The 13,731-nt window shown below is 36.5% G+C and overlaps 1 protein-coding gene across 2 annotated transcripts; it reads right to left on the reverse strand.

Moving 5' to 3' along the window:
- Positions 1 to 5,082: 5,082 nt before the first annotated feature.
- Positions 5,083 to 7,363, reverse strand: LOC144185364 (antihemorrhagic factor cHLP-B-like). Of its 2 annotated transcripts, XM_077710475.1 has the most exons (8): positions 7,062 to 7,363; positions 6,868 to 6,978; positions 6,707 to 6,791; positions 6,460 to 6,629; positions 6,282 to 6,395; positions 6,112 to 6,192; positions 5,914 to 6,053; positions 5,083 to 5,256 (listed from the first exon to the last, which is right to left on the reverse strand). In XM_077710475.1, the coding sequence occupies exons 1-8, from the start codon at positions 7,275 to 7,277 to the stop codon at positions 5,250 to 5,252; spliced, it is 924 nt and encodes a 307-aa protein (XP_077566601.1). In that variant the 5' UTR covers positions 7,278 to 7,363; the 3' UTR covers positions 5,083 to 5,249. The 2 variants fall into 2 exon arrangements, with proteins under 2 accessions (XP_077566601.1, XP_077566603.1); XM_077710477.1 differs by lacking the exon at positions 5,083 to 5,256 and having other exon boundaries at positions 5,878 to 6,053.
- Positions 7,364 to 13,731: the final 6,368 nt, after the last annotated feature.

Raw genomic sequence — 13,731 nt, forward strand, 5'->3', positions numbered from 1 at the left:
TTCCTTATTAATAATTCACATTTTTCGACCCATATGACTCACAATATATAAATACACATGTTGGCAAAATGTAAATTCTATTATAACTTCTTAATCAAAAAAGGGAAGTGATATTTTAAATAAAACATGAATGACTACATTTTCCAATAGTAATATAACAACTCACTTTCTTCATTCATGTAGTTAAATGTTTTTTGTCCATGTGAGTAAAGCTTAAATGATTAATTGTTGATAATGTACCCTTCTGTCGTAAGGCGTTATTAAATTTTCTGGGTGCCCCACACAAATCAGTGTTTACATATCATTTACGTAGTTAAGCCGCTAGATGGCAGTAACGTACCAGACTATTTTATCACTGCCTGTCTAGCTTTAGTTGATCAGAAAATACTTTCTTATCTTTCCTTCATTTAACATACTTTTTAATAATTTCAATTGTTTTATTGTTGGATAATATGAATAATTGATTGGGGGGATAATATGTGAAATTTACATAATCCTGTGCTGCCCATACATTTTTTTCAAGCCTGAAAATATGATGTATTATATAGCAACACCATCAAAGTCACTCAAGATATTTCCCTTTGAGGATCCTGTCTTACAAGCCATCTGTTTGTTCAACACACGATGCACCAAAATATAAAATACTTTCCTGAGTAACATTATATTCAAATAATTGCATTATTCATGACTCATCCAGACTGACGTTTGTCATTATTTTATATATGAGATGAGACACAATTTTAAATAGGACTGTGAATATCGTGACTGGGATTGAGATTGCTCTCCAGATTGTTTTTGTTTTTAGTGAAATACACATTAGTTTAAGTGGAATTTCTAACTCATTGAGCCCATCCAAATTGAAAGCGTGAATGTTGAGCAATTCCACAGCTCCTGTGCACAGATGTTTTTCCTTCCCTTATAATCTGACCTGTCCTGCTGTCTCCTTCAGTTGCTCGCGGCTCTTTATTTAATTTGTTGGAGTTGGCAGCCCCCTTGGGGCCCACTCCATGCTTTCGCATGCTTGATTTAAAACTGAAAAGGCTGGAGAAAAGTATGTACTCAAACAGCATCTTAAAATGCTCTTAACCATATTCCCCCTGCAATCACAATCCTGATTAAAACCCATTAAAGATATATGAGATAAAAAGGATTATGGTAACCATGAATGCTGTTAACTACTGAAGAATATTTAATATTTGGAGGTTTTCCAAATAAAATAAAGCTGTGAAATGCCAATGCTGCTTCTTTGTAGTAATGGCTGTCCCCATTTGCCTTTTTATCCCAGCATGTTCAACTGCTGATTAGCCATTTGTGGGAGGAAAATGTCAAACTAGAGACAGAGGCTCTGACAACACCTCAATAATGTGTCTTCGCTTTGATGCTTAGATGTTTTCCATTATTTCTATCTGAACTGTGGTCTTCATTAACTAGGAAAAAAAGGCAGAAACAGCCAATTGCATGTAGTGAATAATGTATCTCCAATGAAATATACATGAAGTGCTTAATTTTGCATTGGAATTATGTAATTCAAAGCCTGCTGGATAAAGTGTTTCCAATAATAGTTCAGAAGGGAGTTTATCAAGATTCTTTCTTGAGTTTGGTACTTTATGTTGCTGAATAAAATTTTTAAATGAATAAAAAAAGCATATGTCAGCGACCCTTTCTGTGTTGCTTCTTCACACTGCATCATTTTGTGTGGCCCGGGAAAGTAAATCATGAGTGCTGATTTTCTGTTTTAGGATCAAATTCAAATGAAGAGTATAGATGTATATTAAATTTCCCAATTTTCCCCCTTTTTAAATCAATAATTGTAATTTATAAATCACATTTTCTGTGTTTTTAGTTCAAAAATCATTTTGTAAAATCTAAAAATATATTTAAAAAATATTCAGGGATTTTGATCCAGTTCTTTTAATATGTAATATAATGCCATTTTTTCCTTTGCTGAAAAGGGATGATGTTGTTGAGGGTAAATTTAACAATTATAGAGTTTGTATTGCTTTTACACAATGTTACGACCTTCTCTTTAAAGGCAATAGATGTCAAATCTATTTGAATTAGCCATGTTCTATTCAAATTTTTTTTGTCCTACTTTGTTAGTATACTATCATATTCAACAGGTTCAACAAAGACCTCTTCATATGTTAATGGCCTCAAGCAAAACACCCCCATTCCATCCAATGAAAATCAACAAAACAGGAAAATGCATTTCAATAGAAACGTCTCTGCTCGCTCTCAAGGTTAAAAAAAAAAATAATAATAAAAGAATGGCCATGCTGGAGTGCTGCGAGGCGTGAATAAAAATGAGTCAGAACATTAGTATAAAACGTGTGTATGTAAGTCTTGGGAGAAGAACTACTCGTGAATTGCTTTTGGTTTAAACAAAAAACTATTTTGATTCAGGCATTGAATGCATTGAATTTTCTGCAGATGGATTTTTTACTGAAGGATTTTTGTGGTTTTGACTGTCTCACCTAGCGTTAAAGCAGACAAGCACAATAGAAAATGGGTGGATGAATTGTTTTGATTATAAGCTCATTTGTTTGCCCAAATATTGTCTTGTATTTTACAGCACTGTTATATTACTGAAATAGAATGATCCATAAAAAAACAATCCATACTCCTCTCACATTATGTAATATACAGTAGAAAAGAAAATAAACAAAGTCGAGCCAATTGGTGCCCCTCTGCACTATCATTTACTTGAAATGAATTGCAAATTACAGAGACATGCAATTTGTACCTCGTCACCCTCCCCCTCTATGCTCCAGCTCCCCTCAACATAAGGAAAGCCTGCCTGCCAGAGAGAATCCCTTTTCATGAACTGCGGTGCTTTACCCTGCCTGACCAACAGCCTGACTGCAGAGGAAGAAATGAAAGGTGGAGATGCTTATGTTGTCATTTCTCCCCATCTTTCTTCCTTTTCCCTCCCCTACTTGTCTGATTCCACAATCCATCTTCTCCCATTCAGTCATGTAGTGTCACCCTCACTCACTAATTGGTATGCAGAGCCAGGCTTGCTCTGTTCTGCAGTGTGGATCTGCTACTGTGTGTCAGGGAGGGACGGGAATCGCACTGCAGTGGCGGGTGGGGCTCGCTTGTTGGAGAAACCTCCTCTCCCACCCCAGGAATACCTCTTAGGAGCGGTCACTGTAGTACAATTATTATTTTTATACTAATGGTTTGCTTGCACTAACTGATAATATTTAATACATAGTGCTTTATTGTTGGGTTTAAGATTAATGCTGTCATTTGGCTACTGCTGTGTGTGTTTTTTTTAATTGATTGATTTGTAATGTGCAATTGGCTGGCCAACAATTCAGGGTGTCACTTACCCGGTCCCCGATAGGCTCTGGCACCCCCGGTGAGAGTTGTGAGGAAAAGCAGAAGACAATGAATTAGCCTTTAAAGCTAGATTCTAATTAAATTCACAGACAAATGTAGAGTAGCTGGGTAAATACTGTAAAAGTCATAACATAAAAAGATTAAGGGAGTTTGCATTTTTAGTTTACAAGAATAATTTTATACTTATCTTGGCCAGTTCAGGAGATTTGATTCAAGTACTGCCAAGATTAAACCATGTATCCTAGACACTTTTTTTCTGTTCACCCATAATAAAGTCATAAAAGAACCAAACCTCATGAATGTTTTTTGTGACAAAGAAGTATTTGTTCTAATCACTCTATCAGAGAAAAATCTGAGTTGTAGAAATAACTGGAAACTCAAGAGAGCCACGACATTATGTTCTTCTTACTGCAAAGCCACAGTATTGTAATGTCCTCCTGACTACTGGGAAAAAAATGTCCAATAACATTTATTTTCAAATTCTCCAATCTATGTGAAGTAATTGGAATACTGCAAAAGACATTTTGTATCATTGTTAAGCTCTGAATGTCCTCTATAGATGCAATTGGATGCAATGGGTGGGAGATATTAAGGTTTACAAATGTCCTCTACAAAGGACAAATTTGAACTACTGCTATTCAGGAGGATAAGTGTCGAATGAGTGGCTTTGCATTGTGACTCAATCTATTTTTCAGTATAACAGGATCCTGTGTCAGTGCTTTTTCTGCATTTCATTTTTATCAGTGGGGATTGCATGCACTGCAAATAAAATTGGAGAAAGGCTGCTTAAAAATTGTAGTCCATAATCCACTTAAGAGGAATCACAAGCTCTATATCAACTAAAATGGGGATACTAAGGATCCCTAGAGATACCTTGCATCTTTATTAGCAGACTCTTGGATATTAGAGCATTAAGGTGGAAAATGACAGCTGGGGTTTGTTCATCCAGTCAGATTTTTTTTTAGAAAGAGCAGCATGAAATGTACAGGGGTAAGTAGCTATGCCTCAGCAGACTGCTTTCCACTGTACTGGCAAGGAGTCCTGAAAGGATTTTCTCTCCTCACGCTCAAGCTCAATTACACGTGAAGCAATAAATCCTTAGCAATGCAATTTCCCTCCCCAGACAAGATCTGCAGGGCTATCCCTCCTTACACACATGGCTTGCTCTCACCCACACTCATAGTCTTTCTCTTTTTGGTTCATTTCCCTGGCTTTCCTTTCAATCATTTCTAGCTTGTCAATTTCTTCTACCTCAGTTCCATCTTTCTCATCTTTGAATTTTCATTTTCCTCTCCATCCTTGGCATTTGTACATTCTGCTCTACTTTACAAAACTCTGCATTGCTTTCTTATGTAGCCAAGAAATGTGTCCAGTGAAGATCATTTTTTTTCTTCTTTGATAGTGAGCAACATTTTATCACATGTATTTCAAGTTGGATTATCACACCTTGATCTGCCTGGCAGTAATTTCAAGGTCAAATTGTTAGAATATCTTGGTTAGTATTTGTCAATATTAGAATCCCATTTTCTGTAGTGGCCACCAAACACAACCACAGTTACTCAAGTTTCATCCAAGGGAAGCCTTGGCAGTAGATCAAATTTTATTTTAAAATGTAAAATCTAAGAAGGTATGTAGCTCATATGAAATAATATTGTTTCTACCACACAATGTTCTTTTAGTGTAACATGACCAATATGATCTCTAACTAAATCCTTGAAAAAATACTTCACAAAGAGCATATATTACATTTTGTTAATTTACCTTGCTATCACTTCAGTGGGAAAGGACAAATATGGTGGATGGACATTTCTGGATTTTCAGCTTGGCCTTGCAAACACAAGCTTCTGGACTCTGGTGGGACAAGGGCCCACATACAGTTTCTGCCTCACCCTCCAGCAATGGCTTCAAATTCTGCAGAAACCAGAGACCATTTTCAGTACACTTTTTTTTTCATGACTTTACTTTTGGTGGATTACCTTTACAATCCAGTTCTACTTAATTATGTGCATTGTAGTAGGCAGTTTGGCTAAAGACATGATGCTGAAAAGATAGTCAGTTAACTACAATGTGCCAAACTCACAATAAAACAGATCCAATATGGGTAAAAAAAAAAGGTTTTGAGGCAGGTGCCGTTCTCACAGCTCTGTTAGGGTAGCGAGGTGTACAGGTCAGACTGTTCCTCGTCTCTCTGGGGCACATGGTCTTCACTAGGGCAAACTTAAGGCAAGTAATGGTGCCAATGGTCACCTCAATTTTAGAAAGGCAGATGTGTTTAGGACAAAAAAAAGACAACTGGCACCTTGAGGCTGCATCTTACCCTACTAGTCAGACAAGCCACTTCAAATAGGGTAATGTAACTTTGGCTTTTGCACATCTGGGTAAAGAAACGCACCACCTGCTCCATATTTAAATTCTCACACATCTGATTTGAATGAATTTGAATTTTTAGGTAGGTATTTTGTTAACCTGAAATTCCGTAGTTTATACCACAAATCTTTTTTTAGTGCAACGTCAATTATGAGCTCACATACATAAACATTACATTTAGTTTATTAGGAATGCCATTACTTAAGTGGGAATGGACAAATGTGATGGATGGACATATCTGGATTTTTCAGCTTGGACTTGCAAACACACGCTTCTGGACTCTGGTGGAACAAAGGCCCACATACAGGTTCTGCCTCACCCTCAGGCAATGGTGTAACATTCTGAAGAAAACAGAAATCATTTATCATCTAATTACACACTATTTTGTCATGGACTTACTTTTGGTGGATAAACTTCACAATCCAGTTCTCCTACTTGATTATGAGCGTTGAAGTAGGCAGTTTGACAAAATACATGATGCTGAAATGATAGTGAGTTAAATATTTGTGCCAAAACCCATTATAGACCAGACCAAATATGGCTAAAAATGAGTGAAGGAGAAATCTCACAGCTCTGTTAGGGCAGCGAGGTGTACAAGTCAGAGTCTTCATCGTCTCTCTTGGGCACATGGTCTCCACTAGGGCAAACTTAAGCCAGGTAACGGTGCCAATGGTCACCTCATTCTTAGAAAGACAAAGATGGTTTTAGGACAAATAACACAACCAGCACTTTGAGAACATGTCTTACCCAACTAGTCAGACGAGCCACTTCCAATAGAGTAAAGTAACTTTGGCGTTCACTCTTCTGGTTAAAGAGGCGAACTGCCTGCTCCACTGCTTTCAGCCCAATTGGGTCATCCAAAGGCAACAATTTAGGGCAGGCAGGACAAATCATCTGGACTTCATCATTGGTGCGCTCTACAAAGAGAAAATTATAAATTTCATTGCGTCAGTTGTGTTGCACCAAAGACATGGCAGCTGACATGGCAAATAACCTGGTCTGGTGGTGCAGTCATATTTGGTGATTTTGGCCATACCCCACATGACCCAAAACTCTACACTGCAAGAAGCCATTGCTCCCTATATACACACAAGCAAAGACTAAGAAACACAGCAAAGAGAACAAAGTATAAAACTTAAGTAGTGAATGACTTACTGGCTGATCCCTTGGCCACACTTCACATTGTTGGTGAGGTTTGGGGTTGGTGAAATGACATTTGGTCTGCACCAGCTTTACATTCACATCAATGTGGCAGCCACCAGTAAACTGAAAAAAAAATGATTTGATTGAAAGAATTTAGAAATTAAAAGTACAAGTTCTACCAAGAGAAAACAACAATTGTTATTGACCTGTTGATATTTGCTATTCTGGACCTCCTGGAGCTTGAACTTAAAGCCATGCTTGTGATGCTTGTTGATATGTCGTACAGAACGGTTTGCTGCTGCCATCACACTTTCCTCAGTGCAAGTGACATCAGATGACAAATCCTGCGCAATCAGGCTAGAAAAAGCCAGCTCACACAAAACCAGAAGAGCAAATATACACCGTGACACCATTAACATCATGACAGCCACTTAAGCAAGATGTAGTCAAATCGCAAACACCACAAGTAAGGACAGAACCACATATGAAAGCTCTGAACAAATGCATGCACATTTAAACCAGGTTGAGGATCTGTGCTACCCAATCACAGAGAAGGAAAATACCTTCACCTGTGGCCTAATTAGTATTGGGCTGACTTTCCTGAGGGGTGTGATTACATATCAGCTGTTCCATGGGAAAGAAAAAACAAACCTGGAGTTGTGTTTGTTTTTCAATTCTGCCATTTTTTTAGGAAAGTCTTTAAGAAAAATTTGAGTTTGACAAACATCACAATTTATCATTCACATAGCATGAAATTTAAATGTATTTATATTATAAATAAATATATCTAGCCACATATGACCTCCTTATGCCTCCTCATGAAGATATATATATATAAATATATATATATATATATATATATATATATATATATATATATATATATATATATATATATATATATATATATATATATATATATATATATATATATATATATATATATATATATATATATATATATATATATATATGCATACATACATACATACATACGTTGTATGTACGTTAACCATCATCATATTTTTTTATATACAGGTAACCACTCAGCTGCTTTCAGTGTCTCTAATAAATTTAATTTTATTACCTGAATGAATTTTAACATCATTATTCTGCTCTACTGCTTCACATTGGTCAGCCTTTTCCACTCAGGCATTTGAAAAAAATATTAATAACAATTTTAATGTGAATTATGTTCCTCCTGTGAATCTGAAGAGTGCATGTAACAACTCTCAACCATCAGCCATGGTCTCTTTTAGATACTTCTTTGAAAATTTAATTAAGTCTCTATTGCCTATTTTTATCAGGCAGGCTCAATTATTCAAAGCCTACTTTGCCTTTTTCTTGGCTTTCCAAGTGTGCTTATGCGTTTGTATCGATGCAAGAAGTAGGTTGATATTATTGAGACATTTTCAGAAATGGGGAGAGAGTGTGTTGTTCAGAATCATAGTATTCATGATCAATTATAATAGCAGAGTCAGTTAAAAAACACTGGTATGTGTTCATGTTTTGGAGCTATAAATAAACAATTTAATGCAATTTGTTTTAGGCATAATTGATGCTGTAGTATAATCATGTTCCTATTAATGTCACTACTCTCTGGAGTGACTGTGGAATGGTACAGTTTCACCTCATGGTGTCAGAGAGAAGCAGTTCTCATGTGACCGCCCTAAAAAACACCAGAGAGAAGGCACATTGTGTTTTATGACATTTAGTCATACAGTCGTTGGGATGGTCTTAAAATGAGTCACAGTCTGACTCACTGCTGCTCTTACAGCCTAATCAAAGAGAATTATGGCTACCCAGAAGCACATTCTGTTATACTATATGCATGTTATGCTCTCTCATTGGCCACAATATTAGATACACTAGTACAGTATAATGGCAACAGATCCCATAACTTGTAATGTAAACAGAAATGTAAACAAAAAGAAAATAAGAAAGTGCTAGATTTTACTCTCTTGGTTATATTTTGAAAGTTTAGACTAAAATGATACTTCCTCCATCCTCCTTTCATTCTTTCATTATTCTTCCTATATTCACAAAGGCTGCGATTATATAAGAGATGCTGCTGCTGGCACACTAAAAGCCAAATGCAGTGAAGTGGTTCTGCTTTGTGGCCTCTGTCATGAGAGAACTCCAAATGGTATCACTACTCAGTCGGAATTAATGGAGTTAGTTACACACAAGGGAGAAGATTTTCTACAATAGTGGGGTCTGCAGTGTATTCCCTGCTCCCGATTCCATCAAAAAATTGCTCTGGTGCATGGAGTAAAGTGGATATTTGTATGGCAACTCAATTTACATTTCATGTACGGAAAATGGTTCAACGTGGCCATGCGAAATAAATAAATTTTAACTTCTGCAATTTAATCGCACTGGTTAAACTGTAAATACTAATAAATATGCAGCATGAGTTCTATTTACTTCTATTCATGTTAACCATGCATTTATCTTCCAAACCGCTTATCTTCAAAAGGGTTGTGTAGGAGTCTATCCCAACCAACCACATGGTAGACACCTTGAATTGGTTGCCAGCCAATCGCAGGGCAATATGAAAAAGACAAGTGCGCATGTTCACGATTCCTACCACCACCAAGCAAAAAAAAAAGAAATAAAAAAGACATTTAGAAGGGTGAATTAAAAATAGATGAATTGAGGAAAAGAACTAGAGACAAAATAGAATTGCAACACACTGAGGCGAGTAATTGGACAACAAAACACACAAGGGGAAGTTGACAAACCAACTAAAATAAGGACTCTCGAAGTAAAATGAGGAGAGAAACAATAAAAACATGGCTTGCCATCAATTTTCCCAAAATGATGCGTCCAAATTCATGCTTGACTGTGTAGTTTAATATACCTATATATATATCAAACTTATTTCATCCAGGTTATTAATTATGGCTCTAAAATGAATGTATTCAATGTTTTCTTTGATTTGAATCTTTGATTTTTAACATCTCAATATGATTGTATCTATATAAAAATTAATGTCCGCTCAAGAAATATAAAGTATTTTTCTTCCTGGAGAAGTGCAGAAAACTACAGCAATAATGTGCAGTCATCCGATTTGTTTTTCACTCTCACGGACTAATACATCAAAACTTCACCGTGCAAATCAGATTAAGTGCTGAGTGTGTTATTGTCCTCATCGTTCATCACTGTGCTCTGTTTGTTTTTGAAACTTTATCTACAATGTGCACTTTAACTGCATAGCAATGCACGTGTTGACTGAACATCATTGTCTGTGTAATATATTTTCCACTGTGATTGCTTAAACCTTTTAAAGTAATTTGTCTCAACAAAACTCACTGGCAGAATCATCCATTTCAATTAGCCTAATCTCCATTCAAGGCAATAGCTCACTTCTGACTTGACGGAGAAAAATAGCTAATGCGCAGACAATAAATATGTACACTGCACGTTGCCATGGTAAATACACACATTTAGGGAATACTGCTGTGCAAGCTGCAACACAAGCACAAGCTGGAGGACTTAGGTGACATTTCAATTTATACAATTATGAGAAAAAAAAAGAAAGAATGAGAAATGCACAGACATTCGCGAAAGCTTAGTCCTCCAGGACAACATGTCTGGTGAATTTCAGCTCTATTTCTTTCAGTGTAGCTGGCTCAGGGCCACAGTTTCAGGGCAAACAAAGCCTGCATGAGGCCAAACAGTCCCTGCAGATGAAAGCTACTGGCTGGCCTACAGAAAAAGATAAGAGTAGGCTCTGCCAGTGTTATCTAACAAAAGAAAATTAATAAATGCTTGATAAATCACGCACAATCAATTCATACTGACAGTGGATTCTACTTTCTTTCTACTTTTTGCCCCTATACTTGACAACAGCATTGACTTTAAAGGCACTGTGGTGTCTGTTGTGAAGCTGACAGATTGTCAAAATAAAAATAGAAGCAGTATTGATCGTCCTGTTGGATCTTGTTGCACGTCCATATTATGATGTGAATATGTTTGTTTGGCAGTTTGTCGTATTGCTACAACAAATCAAATAAAGTAGATGAACATAAACAAAAAAAGTTGGGATCTTACCACCAGTAGAATGATGATAGATATTTGAAAAAAATGAATGCCAAACTATGAGTGCTTTTGTTATCCTGTTCTCAAAAACTCCCTTTGCTTTTACATTAGAAAAAGACATTTCTCAGTTAACAGCAGAAAAACTTTTCGTTTCTCACAGTGCATACGTTTCTCTAGTATTGTGGACAAATGCCAATTTGGTTAAATATCAATCCGGCCTGCATGCCACCGGATCAGTAATATTCAGTTATGGTTTGATCATCGCAAAGAAAGATTTTGTTGGCCTGATGGTGCATCTATTTGGCTTTTTTTCTGTTATTTACTCCCTTTTATCTAACTGCTTTCTTCAGTTTCTGCATTTTTATCTTATTGAAAAAGCTCAGTCTTTGATTGGTTGCTAGGGTCATCAGATCATTGATCTGCCCTCTGTCTCTGCTTCTTCTATTTTGCTCTTTTCCAACAAATCCTGTGGACCTGAACAAATTGCTTGTGTCTACAGTTCAAAGTGGGGGGAAAACATTCTCCTAGCCTATTTTTCTTTCTTTCTGAGTTAGGGAGCTTCCAGGGCACAAACGAGCTTTTCCACTTAACAGAAAAAATTGATGGATGAAGGTTGCTGGGAAAATACAACAGAAATATTTTTTCTGCTTTTAATGTAATGGATATACTGCAAACTGTGATTAAGTACTTTGTAGTAGATCAATGCTTCTATCCGACTAAATGTCCTACCACCACTTTGCTATAAGTAGAAAAAATGTTAATTATTTATCCACTAGTTTACTAATGTCCTGCATTAATCACAGTTGTAGATTCTTACGAGGAATCATTTAATATCATATTTGCTACTGGTGATATGATACACTAATATTTCCATACAACATTCTCCAGATTCAATAATTATCTGCTTTCTGGGTGTTTATATTTATTTGAACTAATGAGATGTTTAATGTTATATCTTGTTGAAGAGGCAGCGGACTGGGGGTTCGCGATGAATAAAACAAGAAGTACATTTGCACACACTTGACGGAACATGTCAAAAGCAAAAAAATAAAGCTCATCATAACATCATTACAACATCAATTTACCCACAACAGCAGGGATTAAGCACTTCAGCACCTTGGAGAGCACCTATGCATTTTTTAGGGCTTGCAAATTGAGATGGCAATAAAACAAACAAAAACAGTTCACTACATAACCACTAATAGGAAAATTCAAAGTACGCTAGCACCACGGATAGCGACCACATCTTTTTGTATCCAATTCAACTATTTCATGTCATGAAGACAGTGTAGGCTAATATACTCACTATGAAATCAATATCGATTTTGTCTTCATGAATTTGCATGACTACTGGAGCAAAATTAGAGTTCAATGCCTTGCCCATGAGCACTTAAACAATGAGCAGATGTAGCTGGCATTTGAACCGCTGTCCCTTCATTCCCAGGACAACTCCAACTTCCAACTGACTGAGGCCACTGATAGTGCACTCTCTATGATGCAATGACAGGCGGGAATATATTTTGAGCAAGAATGTCCCTCCAGACATTATCTCCTACATATTTTTATTTCAACAGCAGAAGAACTGAGTCATCGCTTTATAGATTTTTCAGTTAAAGACCATTTCCACGTTATTTTCCTTTGGGTGCAGTAGCTTTAAGTCTACACCTCAACCACAAAGCTTTCCCATCTGAAGTCATTGAAATCAACTTTTGAAAATGCAAACTAAAATATGAGTTACATGGTGTTGTACACCCTATGTTATCTATAATAATCTATAACATTGTTACAGGTTAGTTTCTATCATTTTAGGTGTAAAAAGTACTTTCAGTGTGAACAAACTGCCAACAAATCAAATTTGATTCCTCATTGACCACATCCACAATGAAAATTGAATCAACTTGTCTATAGCTATAAATCTACATAACTGCAAATAAAGTCGCTAACTTGGTGTGGAGTTAGCAGCCCTAGTTTGACTGGGTGGATAAAAAGACCAGCTACAAAGTTATTAGCTAGGCAATCTATGCTCCTTCATCCAATAGTCACACCCTAAATGTGCTCAACTCAAGCTTCCCCTGAAGGGTAATGCATTTGTTTGCACTTTACAAGCCCTCGTTGTGATTAGTGGCAGGCACTGAAACTGGGATCCATAATTTTATAGAGTACTTCTCCTCTGGACCGGTACAAGAAATCTGCAATGATAACCTGTGCTACTTTTTCATGTAATGCCTACCTTTCACTCAAAATAATCCCATTTTAAGTTTATTGAACACGCTGTGTTTCCAGTATACAATACCACTATTACTACAAATGGAATGAGTCAGACTGCAGTTAAGGATTTAGAGATCAAGTGGGGCTGAATCGATTGAGTCAAAGCAAGATATGTCTTGTGCAGAGGTGTGTTCTGAGCTCCAGGGCAGTTTCTATCGCCATTTTAGAAGTGTGAGATACTTTCAGCATTACCAATCTGCCAACCAGTATAAATTCCTTATTGACCACATTCACAAAGAAAACTTAATCTAGTTTTACTTCTATTACCTCTATGAAGTAAAGCTGCTAACTTTGCCTGTGTTATCCTACAACAGGTGGGCGAACTGGATGCACAACAAAAATTTTGGCTACGATTTCACACAACTATTTTCTAATATAAAATCAGTTTTCTTCATCTTTTAACCTGCTTGCCCACTGTATGATTGTTCTCTAATCTTCCATGTAGTAAGCTAGGGAAAGCAACCCCCTCGTCCTTGTTAGGAAAAGCAGTTTAGAAAATGAATGAAAGAAATGGATTATTACTTTTCCAGAATCTTGAACAGATTTTCATTTTCACACTACGGT

The sequence above is a fragment of the Stigmatopora nigra genome, chromosome 2 (assembly GCF_051989575.1).
Source record: "Stigmatopora nigra isolate UIUO_SnigA chromosome 2, RoL_Snig_1.1, whole genome shotgun sequence".
In the NCBI taxonomy this organism is placed as follows: Eukaryota; Metazoa; Chordata; class Actinopteri; order Syngnathiformes; family Syngnathidae; genus Stigmatopora; species Stigmatopora nigra.

Coding starts and splice junctions, on each gene's coding strand:
- LOC144185364 (XM_077710475.1), bottom strand. CDS start 7,277: ATGATGTTAATGGTGTCACGGTGTATATTTGCTCTTCTGGTTTTGTGT. Junction 6,396..6,459: donor TGGCTCGTCTGACTAGTTGG/GTAAGACATGTT, acceptor TGTCTTTCTAAG/AATGAGGTGACCATTGGCAC. Junction 6,054..6,111: donor GTGAAGTTTATCCACCAAAA/GTAAGTCCATGA, acceptor TGTTTTCTTCAG/AATGTTACACCATTGCCTGA.